The sequence below is a fragment of the Panthera tigris genome, chromosome E1 (genome assembly GCF_018350195.1).
Source record: "Panthera tigris isolate Pti1 chromosome E1, P.tigris_Pti1_mat1.1, whole genome shotgun sequence".
Classification (NCBI taxonomy): Eukaryota; Metazoa; Chordata; class Mammalia; order Carnivora; family Felidae; genus Panthera; species Panthera tigris.
Window position 1 is genome coordinate 737302 of NC_056673.1, and position 20394 is coordinate 757695.

Consider the following 20394-nt stretch of genomic DNA (forward strand, 5'->3'; position numbering starts at 1 on the left):
TAGGGGGTTCCTCTTCGGGGTGATGAAAATGTTCTGGAATAGGCAGTGGTGGTGGTCGCATAACACGGTGAATTTTGTGTGTGTTTTAGCACAAGAGGGCAGGACCTAGGTCGGCCTCGGGTCTCCTTAGTCGCGGTGCTCTCTAGCTCTCTGAGTCGAAGGGTTAGGAGAGGATAAGCAAGGAGGCAAGATCCTCGGAGAGAAGCCTTGCTAAACTTCCCCAGAGGAAAAGTGCTCCATCCTTCCAACGGGGAGAGTGGCCGGGAAACGCCAATGCCTGAGGAGGTGCCCGTGAGTGCTCCCCGCCCGCCCGTCGATCCCGCCAGTGGCCTCTACGGAGTCCCCTTCTTTGTCAGCGTCCTTGAGGGCAGATAGGGCCAGCAGCTCACAGGCTGACAGACTCTCACGAGGAACAGAAGATGATGAGGCAGGTCCTACTGGGGACGTTGGGGACCAGGGGCGCAGGGCGGTGCGTGCCAAGATGCGGGGCTTGGAGCCACATCGCTTAGCAGCTTGGCAATGGAGGACGCCAGCAGGCCGCCTCCCCGAGAGGCTCTTCCCTCGCTTCTGAATCCCGACAGGACACTGTGCTCTCGGCCAAGTGAAGGGCTGCGGCCGCCGGGCGGGGAGCTCGTCTGTCCATGCTGTTGGTGCAACGGCGTTTGCTCACTTCCTGTCTCTGGGTCACCTTGCGGTGATTCTGGTAATATTTCAAACTTTTCGCTATGATGTTGGCGATGGGATGGGATCTGCAGTGATCCAATCGCTCAGAGGATGGCTAGCATGTTTTAGCAGTAAAGTATTTTTGCTTGTGCCTCAAAATTGAGACATGATGCTATTGCACACTTTATAGACTCCAGAGTGGTGTGAACGTAACTCATATGCATGGTGGGAAACCGGAAAATTCCCGCGACTCCCTCTATTGCAACGCCACCTTTATCGGGATGGTCCACGTGGAACCACGGTGTCCCCGAGGTGCATCTGTAAAGCAAACACGATCGCTGACGAGGCTAGAGACAACAGGGAAGGTCATCATCCCGGCTTCAGACAAACCGTGCACGGAGGGGCGAGGTAGCAGGCGTGTGTCCACAGGCAGCAGATTCAGACCCGGAACCCAGGCAGAGTGGCCCGGGCCGGTCTCCCCCAGGACGGCTGCAGGGCCGGGAGGTCTGGGTTCAAATCCTGAGAGTGCACTTAGCTTTTGGGGCCTCTGTCTCATTTCTTTGGATTCCACTGGGGACCTGGGGGGGGGTTAGGGAAGGTGCTCCCAGAAATTGTGCGCAAAGCTGCCTTCGAGTACGTGTTCCTTTTCCCGAGGAACGGTCAGCATTTTGGGGGGCGTCCACAGCCCGACAATTCCTAACGGACGGGGCTGAGTGGCCCAAAGATTTGAGATTCAGAGAAATCAAGTTCTGTTACAGGCAACAGACGTCACACGTGCATAGTGGAATCAACTGAATAGAAGACATTTCTTTGCGCACCACTTGTGGTCTTTCCACAGGAAGGAGGTGCGGGAGGTTAGACAGATAAAAACGTGGGGGCAGCACATCTCATGGCTCAGCGGGAACTTAAAGAATTTGCAGATAATTGCAACTCTGTTAGAAACTTTTAGATACTAGGTGCTTCATGTTAAAAACGTTCAGGGCGTTTTTCTGTTCCCAGAATTTGATTCATAAAAAGTCAAGCCCGTGTGTAATTAGCTTCACAATTCATACTCACCTTTTATGGTTTGTAAACACGATTAGGAAATTCCTGAGCCTTGGAGAGGGTTGAACGTGGCCGCGTAGCTGTGGAAATACTCGTTTATTTCGGCCTCGGGGAGCTTGCATGCGTAACTTCCAATGGCAGCTTTTTGCTACAACTTGCAGACATTCTCCCTCATCTGGAATCAAACAGGGTTCTCTGGGGGCACCGCTGGGTAGTAATGACCGACCGCCCTTGGTCCACCGGGCTCGGGGCTCTCGGCGCTGGATGCAAGGGCACGACCTCCCAATCTTGTCCACACGGGGGGTGGGGGGGCATCGCTCGGCGAACCTGCAGAAAACCACTGATGTGCCCGATCCTAGAGAGTGTGACATCCCTGGTCTGGCATGTGGCCGGGGCTGTGGAGGCTGAGAGAGGTCCCGGGGGATTCTAAGGCGCGGGGATGCGGCGTGCCGCGGGTGTAGGAGGGAAGGCTGGCTCTGAGTCCCAGGGCCGGGGCTCCGAGCTGAGCCTTGGCCTCTGGCCTTTCCATCAGAGCAAGAAGAAGACGGGAGCGGATGAGCTCGCTGACATGTCTGGAGGTGCAGGTGCACAGGGTGGGGACGGACACCTGAAGCTCGTGGAAGAAAGATGGGCTGCGTTGCTGCAGAGGAGAGAGGGGCAGAGGGCAGAGGTCCCCGTCACCACCCTGGCCCTGATGAACTCGTCAGACAGAGGGGACCCGGCCCCAGGAGTGAGGCTGGGGCAGGGGGCCGGGATGCCGTGGGCGAGCGTGCGGGGCAGCCCCCCCCCCCACCCAGGTGCCAGTAAGCTTCACCTGGAAGAGAAGGGGTGACGGTCTGCGGGACGGGGGCCTCGTGAGAGACCCCTCCTAGTGCGTACCCCTGGGGTCTCAGAGCCTTTCCCAGCCCGGAGCAGCCGTGCTAACGGAGGGCTGCAAACTACCATACTGAGGGAAAGGCCCGGATCGGACTCCGGTCTCCTGCCTGACTCTTAAATCCGGGCACCGAACCAGAGACCCCACGGTGGGGTCTCCAGGCTTATGCCAAGCATCTTGCAGGCACTGTCTCGTTTCGTCGCCCAGCTGGTCTGGTGTAAGCGTTAACAGCCCCATTTTGCAGCTCTAGAAACGGAGGCACAGGGAGGTTATGTAATTTGCCCAAGGTCACACGGCGAGTGTCAGAGCTGGGTTCAAACAAGGTTGGTGCGACTCCAGGACTTGGGTGCCCAAGCGAGTCACAGCCCACCTTGTTGGACATGTGGGCAGGGGGCGCCGGGCCAGGAGAGACCCGGGTCAGCCTCCCGGTTCCTTCCTCGATCCCGACGACCTTTGCTGCCCACCCTTGTCCGTCTCCTGGAGCTCTGGTGAGTATTGACAGTAATGAAAAAAATGAGACGTCACAGGGTGTCCTGTCTCCCGCGGGGACCCCCGGGACGGAGGGGTGGCTGAGACCCAAAAGGGGGCACGTGGTGAGGCCTCCCGGGGGCAATAATCGGTGGGAGAGGGGTGAACTGGAAGTGACCCCGAGCTTTCTCGTCCACATCCTACTTTTCTTCCAAGATGCTTCCTCTTTCCAGACTGTCCCGCCCCGCTCCCCCCCTTCCCCCGCGGACGACTCCTATGTTACCACTGGTCGGGGCCGCCCTCCTTTGCCCCGGCTGTAGTTAGCTGCTGGTCTGTCTGCACGAGTGATTGGAGAGTCAAGGCCTCTCCCGTGCGGCGTTCTGATCGGTCGCCTTCCGCCAGAGGGACCCGCGTGTGGTGCCCAGGTGCCTGTGGCGGGAGGTCGGGCGCTGGCCGGCCTGGACGGGCGTGAAGGGTGCGCGTCTGAGTCAAATAGAGCGGGAAGTTAGAAGCCCCTCCCAGACCCCGAGGGCTCTCCAAGCAGCAGGACGGCCGTGGTCCTTTGATTTTAAACATGACTCATGACTATGTCACTAACGCACCAACGTGCTTCCACTGAAAAAAATTAGAATATTACAGACAAAGCGAGAATTCCTTCTGACCGCCGGGCCCGCTGCAGAGCCACCGCTGAGCGGGTGAGCGGGCGCGTTCTGGCTGGCACCGAAGCCTGTCCCCATTCCCACCACGACGTGAGCGGGTCCGCGGGCTCGCATGACTTCATCGTTCAGCCAGCCGGCCCTGGCTGGCCACCAAGCCTCCCCAACCTCGTCCCGTAAAACACTGGATGCAAAACGCCCCACGTGAGCTTAGGACTCCTCTCCAGGCCACTGTGGCCGCCCGCTTGGCGGCTGTCCAGCCGTGGGACGGGAGGGGTCCGGGCTGCCATGGGAGCCCCGCCCCTGACCTGAGTCGTGCAGATGTCCCCTTCTGCGGGGAGGAGGACGCCGGGGCAGTGGGCTGGACCAGGTAGCGGGATAATGGCACTCGCCTCCGCGCGTGGACTTGAGGGCAAGTGAGAGACTGTGTGTGAGGGGGGTCCGGGGCCACGGGAGGCAGGAGGGAAAATCACAACAGGAAGATTTCAGTCGTCGGCCTCGAGAACCATCTCGGGCGTTATTCCTCCGGGACCGCTACGCTAAGGGGAATGATGTAACGGCAGAGGCATTTCGCTTCCCAGACGGAAATTACACGGTGTGATTGCGCCTGCCCCTCGGTGGTGCCTTTGGGAGGATCCTGTGGTCAGAATGGACCCGGGCCCCGCGAGACGCGATGGTGGAGGCTGCTGTCTGCCGGAGGGCAGTGTGTGGGGGTGGGAGTTTCTTTTTCAGACTGCATGCAATTGCACGAAATGACCGGTCTCTGGATGGAATTCAAGCCCCGGAACCTCTGTGTTTGTGTTTGGGGCCGACCCCGGGGCCCCGATGGGCAGCGGAGTCCGGGGGTGCCCTCCCGGCTCCTGCTCGGCCGGCAGGCGCGGGAGGGGAACCTTGTCATTAGGCCCCTGGCGAGAAGCCATGGCTCCAGGACTCCGTGTGTGCCCTGGTCCCCGCTACTCTCCTGCCCTTCGTCTGTCTGAGGTCTCTCTTCACACACTGGTGACAGCACCTGCTGTACCCTCCCCGCCCCCCCCCCCAGCAGACACGCCCCTCCTTGTCCCCAGACGGGCATTTTCCCGGGGCCCTGAGGGGCACTTCAGGGTCGGTGTTCGGGGGCCTCCGGTCTCACTGACACGACGGCCGCCTTCGCTGCTGCCAAACGCCGTGTCGGGGCACACGGGACAAATGACCACGCACGTCGAGTCTGTTCCTGTCACTCGTCTGGGGCGGAAGAGAAAAAATTCAGACCCAGGCACCTCTTTACTATCAGTAAAGAGCCAATATGTGCGTGTCGTCGGGAAAAGTAAGGCGGGGCAGCAGGCCGAGGCGGTGGGAAATGACCTTACAAGGCAGGAGGCACAGTCGGGGTTGAATTATTTCCTTATCCTGCTTTGTTTCACGAGATACAGTAGAGAGGGGCTAGGCTCCTGAATTTTCCACTTTCTTTCATTGATTAATTAATTTGACAGCCAAAAGGCCTTTAAACACCTGGCTCGGGGGCTGTGCACTCAGAGCGCTCGCAGGCCAGAGGGGTAAAGCCCAAAGCCAAGGAATGCACGTGAACTTTGTAAATGCCGAGAAATCATCTCACCAGGGAGGTGAGCAGGGATGCTGGAGGCGGTCAGGTCTGACTGCCCTCGTGCGGAGGTGAGGCCTGAGAGTGTGTGCGCGTGTGTGTGTGCATGATGTGAATAGATCCGGAGAGATTTTTGAAAAGATGCTTTCAGGAACAAGAAGAGAACGCAAAACGAAAGACTATTGTTAATTGGAAATGAACAATGTGATAGTGGGAAAAAAAAAAAAAACCCAGCTCAATAGGAATCTTGGAAGGTGAAGTTGAGGGAAACGGAAAGGAAGACACGATCAAAGAAACCTCCGGATTTCTAACAAACATCTCCGGAACGAAAGGATGTCAGTTTGCTAAGCTTAACACACACACAAAACTAAACATTCGATTCGAAAATCTCAGAACGCTGGGGACAAGCCTGTCAATTTCCAGAGAGGAAAATACAGCAGGTTCCCTTAAAACTAACCCAGAGCAAGAATGGACTTAGAGTTTTGATAAAAACACTGGATATTAAAAGACAGAGGAGAAAATTCTCTCACGTTTCTGAGGGAAAGCGGTTTTCAGCGTAGAGTTCTTCACTCGGCCACACTGCTCATTGAGGAGGGGTGTCGTGTGAGGACGTGTTTGGCTGGGGCTCCTGGCTCAGTGGGTTCAGCGTCCGACTTCGGCTCAGGTCCCAGTTCGTGGGTTTGAGCCCCGCATCGGGCTCTGTGCCGACAGCTCACAGCCTGGAGCCTGCTTCGGATTCTATGTCTCTCTCTCTCTCTCTGCCTCTCCTCCGCTGTCTCTCAAAAACAAATAAACATTAAAAAAAATTTTTTAGGGGCACCTGGGTGACTCTGTCTGCTAAGCATCCAACTTTGGCTCAGGTCATGATGTCATGGGTCGTGGGTTCAAGCCCCACATTGGGCTCTGTGCCGACAGCTCGGAGCCTGGAGCCCGCTTCGGATTCTGTGTCTCCCTCTCTCTCTGCCCCTCCCCTGCTCAGGCTCTCATTCTCTCTCTCTAAAATAAAAGGGTAAAGAAAAGACGTTTTTGGTGCTTTGTGGGGCTGATTTTACACTGAGTTATTTGGGGCACGTACGTGTTCATCTGCAGGCATATACTTTTCCCGTTACGAACCTTCCTTGCCTGGATTTGGTTGAAAGTTGTCACAATATGCGCGTATTTGTAAACGACCCTGCCACCCGCCAGCCAACCCCCCCAGCCCCCAAGCTGGAAAGCTGAAAGTCATACTGGCTTTTCCCTCTCCCTCCCTCCTCCTTCAGCCAGGCTTTGTTGAGCATCTACTATGTGTGAGGCAGGGGTGAACAGGGCAGTGGACACATTCTTGCTCCCTCAGCTCGTGTTCTAGTCGGGGACGGACCCGATCAAAAGCTGTGGGGAGAGGTGAGAAGAGACGCGCAGAAGGGGCTGTGAACTGTGCCCGGAGATGCCGTTGATGCGGGCGGACGGGAAAGGCCTTCTCAACCGCCCGGCGGGAATCAGAGGTGGGGAGGCAGCGAGGGGCACGTCCTGTGGGTAGGCGCCTGGAAGGTTCTCCGGGACGAAGGGCCGGCATCTGCAAAGACCCCACGGCGGGAGCAGGTGTGGTCTCTTGGGGTGAGCAGCTGGAATAGAGCGGGCTCGCGGAGGGGACGCACGTGCTGGGACGCCAGGCCCCTTGACACCTTGACCATTTCCGGCTGAGGCCACGGTGAGCGAGGTGGAAAGTTAACGAGGGTTTTCATCAGAGGGGAGAGGTGGCTGAGGTCATCTGGGGGCTGTGCTGCGGACGCACAGGAGAGGTAGCGGGGAAGCAGGGAGGCTGCGGGCTGGGATGGGGCGGTCCCCATGGAGGTGAGGACAGGGAGGCATTCGGCTACACTGGGGACCCCATTCCCAGGTTGGGGAACAGCCAGAACAGCAGCGGGTGCTGGGGGGGGGAGCTCTGCCCATATGGGGACAGTTTATGTGTCGGGCGTGTGTAGGGGTTCAAGGGGAGCCAGCAGGTAGGCGGCTGGAGACGCAAGTCTGTTCCGGAGGAGGCCTGGGGTGGCCTGGAGATGGACCCACGTCATAGAGATGACAGTGAGCCAGCCCACTGACCGAGTCGGGAAGGAACTCAGCCCTGGGATTCTCGAATGTTCAGAGCTTTACAAGACATGGCAGCAGAGCCCAGGGATGAGCCACCAGGGTGGGAGGGACCAGAGAGTGGGGGCCCCTGGGCTGGAGGGGAGGGGCCGCGGGGGGGAGAGCTCGGTCTTGGGGGTCTCCCGGAGCTGGAGGGGAGGGGCTGCGAGAGGGAGAGCTCGGTCGTGGGGGGCCTGGAGGGGAGGGTCCGCGGGAGGGAGAGCTCCGTCGTGGGGGGCCCCGGAGGTGGAGGGGAGGGGCCGCGGGAGGGAGAGCTCGGTCGTGGGGGCCCCGGGGCTGGAGAGGAGGGGCCGCGGGAGGGAGAGCTCCGTCGTGGGGGGCCCCGGAGGTGGAGGGGAGGGGCCGCGGGAGGGAGAGCTCGGTCGTGGGGGCCCCGGGGCTGGAGAGGAGGGGCCGCGGGAGGGAGAGCTCGGTCCTGTCAGGTGCTGCCAGGAGCAAGTCCAGCGCAGACCCTATGGGGTCACTAGAACCAGCGAGGTGGAGACACTGGTCAGTTTGTCCCAGTGTAGTTACGGCAACAGAAGCCACATTGGCCTGGATTTAAGGGTGGGAGGAGAGGTTGGGGGCCGCGGGTGTAGACCACTGGTTCTAGTTCTCTGTTCCTGGGAGGCAGGAGTGTAGCGGTCAGTCTGGGAAGGTGGAGAAAAGCAGGTGTAACGGGGGAGCAGGGGGAGAGGCCGTGCTGAGCCCCCTGTGGAGGGTCTGTCAGTAGGGAGAGGACGTCGTGGGTGCTGTCCCTCCATGCCCATGACCCAGGTCTCACCCGGGATTCTGAACAACTTTCTTTGTTACAGCAAACCCCGCACAAGGGGTGCCTGGGTGTCCCGGTCAGTTAAGCGTCCGGCTTCAGCTCAGGTCATGATCTCACGGTTTGTGGGTTCCTGCCCCGCGTCGGGCTCTGGACTGACGGCTCGGAGCCTGGGGCCTGCTCCGGAGTCTGTGTCTCCCTCTCTCTGACCCTCCCCCGCCCGTGCTCTGTCTGCCTCTGTCTCAAAAATAAATAAACATTAAAACAAAGTTTTTTTTAATGTTTAAAAGAAAACCCTGCACAACACGATTTTGTCACTTCATTCAGCAGAAGAGACCGCTATCTGGCATCTTTAACAACAAAATGCAATGTGCCATAAAAGCACACGTCCCGGCCATGGAAACCGAAGCTTTCGTCCTCCCCATTGATGGACGGACCTGACAGAGAGGAGAAGAAAAGGACTCAGGAAAAGAATTCCATGGCATTCAGCGCGAAGGGAACTGAATAATTAGGGCAAAGGGGAAATTTTGAGACGTCCGGGAGCCCAGAGGGACCCGCGTGCCAGCCCGTCAAGCCAGCGTCACTCGTTCATGACACAAAACTTTGGACCCGGCACCGACCTGGAAGGGGGATCAAAGTGCACATTCTACCCGGGATGTCACTGATGGACACAGCGATAAAGGCAAAACAAAACTCACCTCACTCCAAAACACACGGTTCGGCCGCTCTCCGCCCCCGGGGCTCTGGGGTGCGGGGAGGCTCAGCTTTCAGTTATTTCGTCCGAAAGGCTGTTTCCTCTCTCTCACGCCTGGAGCCTCACTCCTGCTCTGGTGCCCCGTGTGTGTGCAGGCCCCTTCGAAAACGGCACACACGCTCACTTGGCCACACTCAAAATATGCGAGGAAGCGCGGGGACCACGCGGTGGACGCCCCTGTGTCCCCCGCGAGGTAATAAAACATTTCAGACACAGTGGGGGCCCCGCTCCGAACAGCGGCCGCCTCCCCAGTAGGTTAAAACTAGACCCAGCGTGATGTGTATTTCTATCTTCTTTTCCTACGTCTGTCTGTAGCCCAGAGCAAACCACAGCACGACATGGCACGTTTTCAGCGTAGCAAACGCTATCACGCGGTGAGACTCGGTGCGTCCGTCAGCGCAACGAGGATAGAGAAGGTCCAGTCCCCGCGGAGACTCCCCCCCAAGTCACCTGCTTGGAGCCACATGCTCCCCAACCCTGCTCCCCGGGAGCCGCTGGTCCGTTCTGCTCCCTCTTAACTTTTTTACTTGCAGAATGTCAGATAAATGGAGTGATGCGGTACGTAGCCTTTTGAGACTGGCTTGTTCACTCAGCAGGATCCCCTTGAGATCCGTCCGGATATGTTCTTTCTCCCGGCTGAATGGTATTTCGCCGCACGGCCGGCTGGCTGTTTACACCCTCACCCGTGGAGGGACGCAGGGATATTGCTGGCTTGGGGCCGTTATTAATGACATTGCTACGAACATTGATGCGTGAACGTGCTGTCTCTTCTCCAGGATGATGCATGTTTGACTTTATAAGCCAGACCGTTTCTACGTCTAGGCTGCTGTAAACTCCCAGCAATAGTGTGGGAGAGACCCAGGGGCGACGTGCCCTCGCCAGCACCGGGCCAGAACCTTTTTTTAAATTCTTATTTCAAGACAAATGTAATCGCGAGTCAACCTTTTTTATCTTTGCCACAGACAAGTGGCTTTGAAAGCATATGGAGGCAAGAGATGACATCCACCCTGTGCTTTCACATTTTTTTAAATGTCTATTTATCTTTGAGAGAGGAAGACAGAGCACAAGCGGGGGAGGGGCAGAGAGAGGGAGACACAGACTGTGAAACAGGCTCCAGGCTCTTAGCTGTCAGCACAGAGCCCAGCTCGGGGCTCGAACCCACGGACCACGAGATCACGACCTGAGATGAAGTCAGTTGCTTAACGGGCTGAGCCAGCCAGGCATCCTCAGCTCTAAATATTTTTAAGAGAAGCCTAGTCTTGGCCCCCAGTGATGCTAGTCTGTACGAGCGTCCAGAGCCGCGATGGCCTGTGAAGATGTTACACTTGCCTTATATTCTCATTATCACCCAGCTCTTCTCATAGAACATCGATAGGTGTGCTTTCGGAGGCTGTTTTGCAAAGTTGTTTTGCTCGATAGATGGTTTCGTAAATGAACAAGTGTGCTGGGGAGGCGGCCTGCAGGGCTCAGCATGAACAGAGTTCTGTAAATTCTGATGTGGTTGCAGCTGGGTTTATGGGATTGAAAAGCCGTTACTACATTTGTGTAATCTCTAGAGTCTGATTCTGGCCATCGCATCCACCGCCTAACGGTATCTAAGGGAATTCTCATCTCCGTTTTCATCAACATCCCCATTTTGATGTCTTAGAAATTCACCCATAGGCTGGTACATTTGCAAAAATTTAAATTGCACACGAAGCCCATTATGTCTTACCAGAAAGTAGTAACTGCAAATTGAAACTGAGGTCAAATTGATATACCTCAGTTTTAAAAAAAATGTTGATTTATTTATTTTGAGAGGGGGGGCAGGGAGGGGCAGGGAGAGAGGGAGAGAGAGAATCCCAAGCAGGTTCCGTGCTGTTAGCACAGAGCCCGACGTGGGGCTCCATCTCAAGGACCATGAGATCATGACCTGAGCCAAAATCAAGAGTCAGACGCTTAACAGACTGACTGAGCCCCCCAGGTGCCCCACTGCCTTGGTGTTAAGATTAAAATTCTATTAGGGGTGTCTGGGGGGGCTCAGTCGGTTGAGCGTCCGACTTCGGCTCAGGTCACGATCTCGCAGTTTTTGGGTTCGAGCCCCGCGTCAGGCTCTGTGCTGACAGCTCAGAGCCTGGAGCCTGCTTCCGATTCTGTGTCTCCCTCTCTCTCTGCCCCTCCCCCGCTCATGCTCTGTCTCTCTCTCCTTCAAAAAAAAAAAAAAAACATTAAAAGGATTAAAATTCTATTAAGTTATTCAGATGGGGATAAAAGTTGCATTACACAATTACAGATGATATATCATTATGACCAAATATTCCAAAATAATTTTAATTTTGTGTATATCAGTAAAAACATATTTTTAGTTAGGGAACTATTTCTTTTTATCTTCAAGAAATATATCCTAATGTTTGAATCCATATCTTGAGGGACATCATTTTTAAAAAGCCCCAAGGGGAAAAAATGCAGAACAGATCCTGAGGGGGTAGGTTACTCCAAGCAGCCACATCGAGATACGACGTTTGACACCTTCCATTTTTCGGTAAGTTACCAATACAAGATATAAATTGATACACTCCTTTTCATTACTTCATTTATTATCATGCGATGTTAACAGGCTAAAATTATAAGCTTTTTTGGGGGCTCCTGGGTGGCTCAGTCGGTTACGCATCCGACTTCGGCTCAGGTCATGATCTCACTGTTCGTGGGTTTAAGCCCCGCGTCGGGCTCTGTGCTGACAGCTCGGAGCCTGAAGCCTGCTTCAGATTCCGTGTCTCCCTCTCTCTCTGCCCCTCCCCTGCTCGCACTCTGTCTCTCTCCCTCTCTCTCAAAAATAAATAAACATTAAAAAAAAAATTTTTTAAGCTTTAAGCTTTTTGTAAGTGGGAGTTTGATAAAAAAAAAAACAGAGTTTTCTGTTGGTAAATATATTTGCATTCGAAAATCGAACCTTTATGTTCAGCTTTTGGAAATAACTAAATAAAATTCATGAATACAAAAATGGGAAATAAGTTCATTAATTTATTAGATATTACCATCACGCTGTTCCTACGTGGTCAACATGTTTAGCGAAAGACAAATATCCCTGCTGCTAAAAACTAATTAGTCTAACAGCTGCCAGTGGGCACTGAATATCCATCAATCTGTCTCGTACGTCAAGGTTCCATATGAAATGGACATGCGCGGTCCGTTTCTAGGCTCTTTAATCTGGTGACCTACTTTTTCTGTCCCCATGCCAGTAGTGAGTGATGGCACCAATTACTATGACTTCGTAAGCCTTGAACTCTGATAGGGCAATTTCCTTCCATTACTCCCCACAAATGTCTGAATTCTAGACCACTTGTGAGATGAAGACTCCGTGGGGGGTTAACGGGAATCGAATGGGACTTGTTGATTGACTTGAGAGACGCGTGTCTCTACGGTGTTTGGTCTTCCCGTCCACGAATTGATATAATCCCTCCATCCACGTGGTTTATTTTCTCGTCGCAGTACTTACATTCTAGGACTAAACTTCTAAAGTTTTTTTTTCTCAACAACTTTGTTATGTTTTCGTTCGCTGATGGATTCTGACTAGCCTCCACTGCTGCCTGGCAAATCTTACTCAGCTCTGAAGTCTCAGCTCAAATGTCACTGCCTCCGTGAAGTCTTCCCCCATCGCTGCTGCAACTCAGAGCATTTTTCGGATACTGGTAAGAGCGAATCTTTCCCGACTGCTTCTCGGATGCCAGAGATCGTGTTAGCTCTCTGAGCATGGACTCCTGCAACCTTCAAGGCAACTTTTTGGAATCAGTTGGTGTTACTACCCCCATTTAAGAAAAAAGGAGCTTCACGCGATTTAAGCAAAAATGAGCTTCATGTGATAAGGCCGGGACACAGATCCAGGCAGCACGGCTCCGGGGTCCACCTCTACCCGGGTTGGGCCCCCTGGAAAGCCGTTGTGTTAACCTACCGAAATGGTTTCCTTGTCTCATTCGCACGTCCCGGAGCAAAGGCTCTGAGAGAGTGCGCCGCACCAGCCACGGAGAAGGTGCTGGCTGGCAGACGGTGAGGAATAAAGCAGACATTAAAGAAAGTCCACGCCAGTAAACATAAAGGTACAGATTGTGGTGAGTGTGCAGGGTGTGGGGGTAGAGGGTCGGGGGTGGGGAAGGCAAGGGGGAAATTCTGAGAAGGACAAAGCAGGAGGGTGCTGGCAGGAGGCTCGCAGAGGCAGGAGGGGTCTGGGGGGCCTCCTTAGGTGGGGGTCACGGGAAAAGTCACCGGCCTGACTTAGGATGTGTTGTTTTAGGTCCTGCTGTGCGTCCAGGCGGGAAAGGTTGGAAATGCGTGCGGGGCTCCAGCACCAGGGCGGGATGAGACCCGGCCTGACCACTAAGGGGCAGGCTGGGGTTCAAGCCCAGGCTGGGTGCGACTCACCGACAGAAAGCTGCAGGATGAGACCTGCCTGCGGAGGAGAAGGGAGGGAAGGAGGCAGTGGGGAGGCCTTACTGTCTGCACCTTGGTGCAGCCCCAGCCAGGGGCCCAGCACACAACAGGCGCTGAGGAAGTGTTTTCAGGAGAGAGAATGTTTGAAGGGCCCGTCCACCGGAGACCCCCTGCCCCGCCGCCGTCCCCTCTGTAACTTGGCAACAGCAGCCTGGGTCAGGCGGGAGCCGCAGGCGGCTGGTGTCCGCTGGAGGGCGAAAGGCGCTCGGCCCTCGGGGACCTTTGCGCGGCCTCCTCGGCGATCGCTGCAGAGCGCGGGACGCGCTGGGTCGGGGAGGGCGCGCGGAGTGGGGGAGGGGTCCTGCGCCCAGCGCAGCGCGGACGCGGCCGGGAGGCCGGGGTGACCTGCGGGAGCAAGGCCGGCGGCGAGGAGGGCGCGGGGACGTCTCCGCCAGAGACCCCTCTGGAGTGCGGGAGGCGGGGGCGGGAGTAACCGGCAAAGGAGGGAGCGGCCGGGGCGTCAGTTCCGAGGGACCCAGGGGCTTGCGAGGACTTTCCGTCCGGGAGCCCCGCGGAGACCAGGAGGCTGCAGGTGGCTCCGGGGACGGGGGCTCACGCCAAAGCCGGCACCACGAACGACCCATCGCCCCTGGTCGGCAGCCCCGCGCGCGCCTCTGTCCTGGGCAGCGCAGGAAAGGCTTGGAGAGCCGGCGGGTGCCCGGGCCCAGGACGCTCCCGGGCGGGGTTGGCGAGGTTGGGGGCCGGCGCGCCCCACCGACCCCGCGCGGTGGCCCCGCCCCTGGGGCCGCGGGGAGGCCCCGCCACGGGGGCGGGGTTGGCACTGCCCCCCCTCCCCTTCCCGCTGAGGCCCCTTCTTAAGCCCTCGGGTCGCTGGCTGCCGTCACTCGCCTCTCCCGCCGCCTCCCTCCTGCGTTATGGCCTCGGCGGCGCGCAGCTATGTCTCCAGGTTCAAGTCCTTCGTGATCTTGTTCCTCACCCCGCTCCTGCTGCTGCCACTCGTCATTCTGATGCCCGCCAAGGTCAGTTGCGTCTCCCCGCAGCACCCCCCCGACCCCCTGCGCCCTGCGCGGGCCGCGGGCACCGACCCGGGAGCACAGAGCTGGAGCGCGGGGATGCCCGGGGGCGCACTCTGGCGGGAGCTCCGGGGGCCAGATGGGGGGTGCCCACAAACAATGTCGAGGGGCACGGAGACCCCAGGACGCAGAAACCCGCAAGCTAGTTGGGATCCTGCCACACAGACTGTCCATGGGCTCAGCCCCTGGCTCGGAATCTCCCTCCGCTTCACCCTCAAGTGTCGCCCGCACCCACGGGGAGCCTGGGCGCCTGTGTCCCCCCACCCCCTCTTAGCAAATGAGGAATTCGCAGCTGTGGGGGGCTCCCGAGGCCAGTCAGGGAGGCACGCAAAACGATCACCCCTGAGTGGATCCCGAAGGGCTGTCTCTGCCGCTCCCCGGCCCTTCTCTGAGCCTCAGTTTCCCTCTCAGTGATGCACATTTCTTCCCTGCTCCGAGGCCGGGAAGCCGCCGGCCGAGAGGCTGGTCAGAGTTGGCCTGCGGCTCCGGGCAGGAGGCGGGCGCGTTCCCAGGCTCACGCCTTGGGTGGCACGACCCAGGGCTTCGGGGAAGCCGCGGCCCTTACCCGGCTGCCCAGCGCTCAGGGAGGGAGGCCTGGATGAATGGCCTTGGCCGCAGGGCGGGGGCGGGCCGGGAGCCCTGGCCGCTGGGCCGTGGAAGCCCGTTTGGCAGAGGCCCGAAGCCCTTTGAAGCCTTTTGTGGCTGCTGGCTGCTCCTTCCTCCATCCCTCTTTGAGCGCCTTCACTCTGAGCCCAGACAGGAAACCTCCGGTTCCCCACCCCCACCGGGGGGCAGGTTCAGGGGAACAGAGGAGCTCTTTAGGGGGCGCCCCGGGGGCCAAGGAGGCAGGGGGGCTGGGCTGGGAGTTCGGGGAGCCCACCTGCGACGGATTTCACTTCCACTGCCGCCTTCTCTGTGCGACTTGACCCAAGAGCCCGCGCTTTCTGGGCCTTGGTTTTCTCATCTCTACAGTGGGCGAGGAGGTGTGCTTCTGACGCTTTCGGACTTTGGGCACCAAAAGCGGACGATGCCAGTTCCTAGGATGGGGGAGGGAGGCCGGAAGGACCCTTGGGTGGGCTGCGCGTGACCCTGGACCGGCCAAGGGCCTCAGATCCAACCGCGGGGGGCCCTTCAGTGCCGCACCAGCTGCAAGAAGCCGTATTTTCTCGTAGACGGCGAGGGAGCCAGGCAGGAAAGCTGGCGTTTCCTCTGTGCTGGCAGGGAGTGAAGTTCCTGGGAGGGTGACAGCAGCTTGGCTGACCTTCCTGCTCAGAGAGAGAGTGGCTGAGACCCCACACCCCCCCACACCCCCCACTCTCCCCCCCCCGACACACACACACACCTCCACACGCCCGCATGAGCACACACAGGGGGACCCTCATGATGGGACCCTCAACTCGGGGTGTGTATGCACGTCAGCAACCTGCCCTGGGAGCGAGGATCAGGCGAGGAAGGGGAGACCCTCGTGAGAGGCATCCAACAGGCAGCCTTCCGTGCTGTCCCCTCCCCGCCCCCCCCCCCCCCCCAGCATCCGGACCCTGTGTTCTTGTTCCCTCCCATGTGCATCTTGTTTCGGTCACCAGCAAAGAGCTCGCTGCCCCGCCCCCACAGCGCCCCCTTGTGCAAGGAACCCAGGTGCACCTGTCGGGGACAGGGCTTCCGGGAAGGCGGAGGGCGGGCGGTCAGCAGCGTGGGCGGCCGTCCCGGTCCCCGAGCGTGCTGCGGAAGCGGCTCCCAGGCAGCCACTCTCTGCTGGTGCCCGGCCCTCTCCCCGGCTTTGCTCTTTTTCCACCTTGATCCTTCCTGGCATCATCTCTGCTTCACTTCTTGGGACTTTTCTCTGGGTCCTTTCCCGAGAAGGTTGCTCTTTAACAGAATAAACAATATGTTCATCCTATTGTTTGTTTTGTTAAAATTATTAAATAATTCTCTTTTTTAAGTTTTTTTTATGTTTATTTTTGAGAGAGAGAGAGAGAGAGCACGAGCAGGGAAGGGGCAGAGAGAGGGGGAGAGAATCCCAAGCAGGCTCCACAGTGGCAGCCCAGAGCCGGACGCGGGGCTCGAACCCACCAACCGCGAGATCACGACCTGAGCCGAAACTAAGGGTTGGATGCTCAACCGACTGAGCCACCCAGGTGCCCCAAAATTATTTAAAAATTCTTAATTGCAAGGTCTGTTACATATAATATGAACATGAAAACACCCTTAAGTGCCCTAACACACACTCACGCACAGATGTGCTCTCACCCACGTTTCCCCGTTAAGCACCGTGTCACAGACACCCTTGCTTGTTACTAATTAGTTTCATAATGAGCCATGGTTTTATTCACTTGTGCATCGGGCAGACAGCTGTTGACCCGCTGCGTGCTGGGCACTGCCCTGTGACTCCCACTGTCCACCTTTCTCTCGGAATTAAGCTGCCTTCCAGACGCATTCCCAACGGGTTATATTTGGTGCCTCCAGGGACCGGGCCGTGAAGAGTGGTTACACGTGTCACGTTGCTGAGTTTAGACGACATGAGTCACACCCAGCCCTCTCTGCACACCGGACGTTAATGGGTGCTCTTGGCTGGGCACGAGCCGGGAGAGGGCCGCGCTGGGAGTGGTGGTGGTGGGGGGGGGGGAGGGATATCCGCGACCGACCTTGCTGAGCATTGCTACGGCAGGATGATGACGAAGAGAAGGATTCGGGGACAGCGTTGCTGTTTTTAAAGTCTCTACAATGTACCTCCTTATTGTCCGCCGCTGGGGGGGATCATTCCTAGCCTCCCCCGCCACGGAACCAAGGTCCAGACACATCAGGGACCCTGAAGGCCAGACAGTGGCAGACAGTAGACAGGGATCGGGTCTGTCTAGCGCCAAAGCCTGGGCTTCTAACCGCCCTGCAGTCCTGCCTTGAACCTTGCGACTCCAACCAGCATTGACCCCTGCAGGCCCCGGGCCCCGGGACGTCTGGCAAAGTCTGGGGACATTTTTACGATCACCCCTGGAGAGGGCCCTTTCTACTGGCGTCTAGTGGGGGCAGAGGCCACGGATGCTGCGTCTACAGCTCAAGGCTGGCTCGGTCCCCCGCAGAACCGCTGGTCCCCACGCGGCAGTGGCCGGGCCGTCGGGCAGTGCCCCGGGGTGCTCCTGGGAGGCCGAAGGAAGTTTACTTTTTATGACTGGCAACACCGTCCAGATGGAGAATTTCCAGGTCTTGGTGCAATGTTTCCTGCACACAGTAGGTGGTCTCCTGGGTGACGAGAAGGTGACGGTGCACAGGTGCATCTGCCGTCAGGTGGACGGCTCAGGCTCGGCTGGTCTGTCCCCGCATCGGTACTCGGCCAGCATCCCCTGAGTGTCAGTGCTGGGTGCTGAGGACAGAGTGACCCACGGGCTCGGGCTCTGCCCCCAAGCTGGTCGCTGTTGGCTGTGTGTGCTGGGTGGGGGCCAGCCGTGACAGCCCAGGGTGCGAGCTGCTGGGGACACAGGGCGGGTGGGGCGGGGGAGGGGCCGGGGAGAACCCCGGAGCTGTGCGGCCAGCGCTCCCTCCAGGCGGGGGGTGGGGGGGGTAGTATGTGTGCAAGAGAAGAGTGTTGACAGTCACCGCCAGAGGAGTTCGGGGGACAGGGCGGGGGGGGGGGGCGGTGTCTGTAGGGCCGGCTCCTCACAGGAGGTCTCCTGAGCCCTGCTGAGGCATTTGGGTTTTGTCCTGAAGGCAACAGAAGGCTTTTAAATGGGGGATGCCCTGAACAGATTCGCAGATTGGGAGAGGGAGCCACAGTGTGCGGGGCCGGACGTGGGAAGGTCAGAAGGGTGCAGGCGGGCGGTGGCACGGTGAGGGGCAGGGGCGGCAGGTGTGGCTGACTCGGGGGAAGGGCCGGGAGGGGGGGGAGAGGGCGGTCTGGGTGGGCACCCCAAATGCCAGCCTAGGGAGGCGGGCCAGGTCATCCCCGTCCCCGGAGGCGATGGGGCCGAGGCCCCAAGTCCTACAGCCGGTGAGCGGCCGGCCTCCAGCTCACGCCAGAACCAGGCCTGTCTCACCGCAAAGCCGAGGTCCCGGGGGGCTACGCGGCTAACGGCACCGACGGACGGTTCGCCCAGGGTTAGACTCCACTCGGAAGCTCGAGGCCTTTGTGACGGGAGGTGCTGATGAGAAAGCCCAGTCATAAAAACAAGCCTGAATACCCTGCACCAGTGGTTCTCCGCACGGGCTGGTTGGCAGCTAGTTTCCGGGAGCAGGCGCTCCGGGCAGCCCTTTGGGACGGGAATGAGAAGCCGAAGCAGGAGTTGGGGCGAGCGGGTCCCCTGGAGAACGTGGGGCGGTCCCGACCTCCCGTGCCGGCCGAGAAGAAACACTTCCTCCACGGCAGGGGGCCAGGATCCCCGCCGCATCTGCTGTTGTGAGAGTGATCGGCGCGTTACTAAACAGGTGCCGATCTTCCTGGACTTGGGACGGGGCTGTGTCCCCGTGAACCCACGGCCAGCGGAAGGTATCTAGGCGGAGAAAGCATTCAGCACCTGCCGTGGCGCCTGGGGCTCACCAGCCGGCCCCGCAGTCGGGCACCAGCCTCTCTGACCTAAAGTGTTGAATGTCTTGTGCAATTCGTGGAGTGCGGTCCCGAGAGTGACAACCGGGAGGCCCGTGGGGGCGCAGAACGGTTGTTCTGAGCTGAGGCCGCTGTCGCCAGGGTCACAGAGGAGGCCGGCCGCTCGCGCGGAGCCCGGGGAATTCTAAATACGGATCCTACTTCGTGTGGCCACGTTGGCACCTCGGAGGGTCGAAAAACCGTTAGGTCAAACCGTGGGAAGCCGGGGACCTCTATATCCTGTCCTCGTCCTCGTCCTCGTCATCCTCCTCCTCCCCCCTCTTCCTCCACGCCCCCTCTCTTACTCTGTCCTGCCCAGGTGCGAGGGCTTGCCCAGGACCCAGCTGGGAGGCAGGGGCACGAGGTCCTGGGTCCCCTCGGGTCCTGGGCCGGTGGGGCGGCCCGAGGGCAGGCCCTCTGACTACGGCAGCCTGCTCCGGCCGTGCCCGCGGCCACCGGCAGGGGCGGGGGGGGGGGGGCCTGGTGGGGGAAGGGGGCACCAGGTGCCGAGGCCTCAGGGCTGCTTCTTCAGTTCGTCAGGTGTGCCTACGTCATCATCCTCATGGCCGTGTACTGGTGCACGGAGGTCATCCCCCTGGCCGTCACCTCCCTCATGCCGGCCTTGCTTTTCCCGCTCTTGAAGATTCTGGACTCCAAGCAGGTGAGCGCCCCCGGGGGCCCCCGGCGGCGTCCTGCGTCTGCCCCGTGGCGCACTCCCCGAGCCCCTGTCGGAGCTGCCCGGCCCGTCCCCGCTCGGGCGGCCCGGCCTGCTGGCCGGGCTCGGGGCCGGGGTGGCCCTAATGGGCCCCGTGCTGTCCTCCAGGTGTGTATCCAGTACATGAAGGACACCAACATGCTGTTCTTGGGCGGCCTCATCATGGCCGTGGCCGTGGAGCGCTGGAATCTGCACAAGAGGATAGCCCTGCGCACGCTCCTGTGGGTGGGGGCCAAGCCAGCACAGTGAGCGCCCTCTCTCTCTCGGCACAGGGCTCTGCACGGCCGGGCCGGGGCGGGACGCGCCACACCAGATGCCCCGCGCGCGAGGGCCGGCCGCCAGGGCTTGGCAGGCAGCGGACCCCTGGGTGGGGCGTGTGAGCAGCGGGGAGTAAAGGTCCTCCGAATGCAGAAGAGGCTGGGCAGGGAAGGCCCCTGTGTGTTCAGAGGACCTGGGGGAGGGGTTGCAGGTCCCGCAGGGAACCGAGCGGGTGGAGGCTGGATCAAGCCCTGCCCGATACCCCTAGGGGTTCTGTGGGGAAAGCAGGAAATGGGCGGGTCAACAGCCCAGTTCAAGGGGAAACAGAAAGGCCGCCCCTCCGAGGCTGGCACATGCACCCTCCCCCCGCCCCCGCCGCAGAGAAGCCACTGTGTCATTTTCCCCCACCTCACTCAGTACCTCACTTTCTCATGGCTGCAAGGTCC

General features: G+C 58.9%; 1 protein-coding gene across 6 annotated transcripts in view; it reads left to right on the forward strand.

The window, feature by feature from the left end:
* The window catches only part of SLC13A5 (solute carrier family 13 member 5), a 39834-nt gene that overhangs the window by 5597 nt on the left and 13843 nt on the right, over positions 1-20394 (forward strand). For 2 of the 6 annotated variants that reach the window (XM_042967255.1, XM_042967258.1), the window contains 2 exons: positions 19508-19636; positions 19799-19935. In XM_042967255.1, the coding sequence (XP_042823189.1) occupies positions 19508-19636; positions 19799-19935 (266 nt within the window). Of the gene's footprint in view, positions 1-12460; positions 12981-14246; positions 14352-19507; positions 19936-20394 lie in introns of those variants that run through there. The other 4 variants (XM_042967256.1, XM_042967257.1, XM_042967254.1 and 1 more) reach the window with 4 other exon arrangements.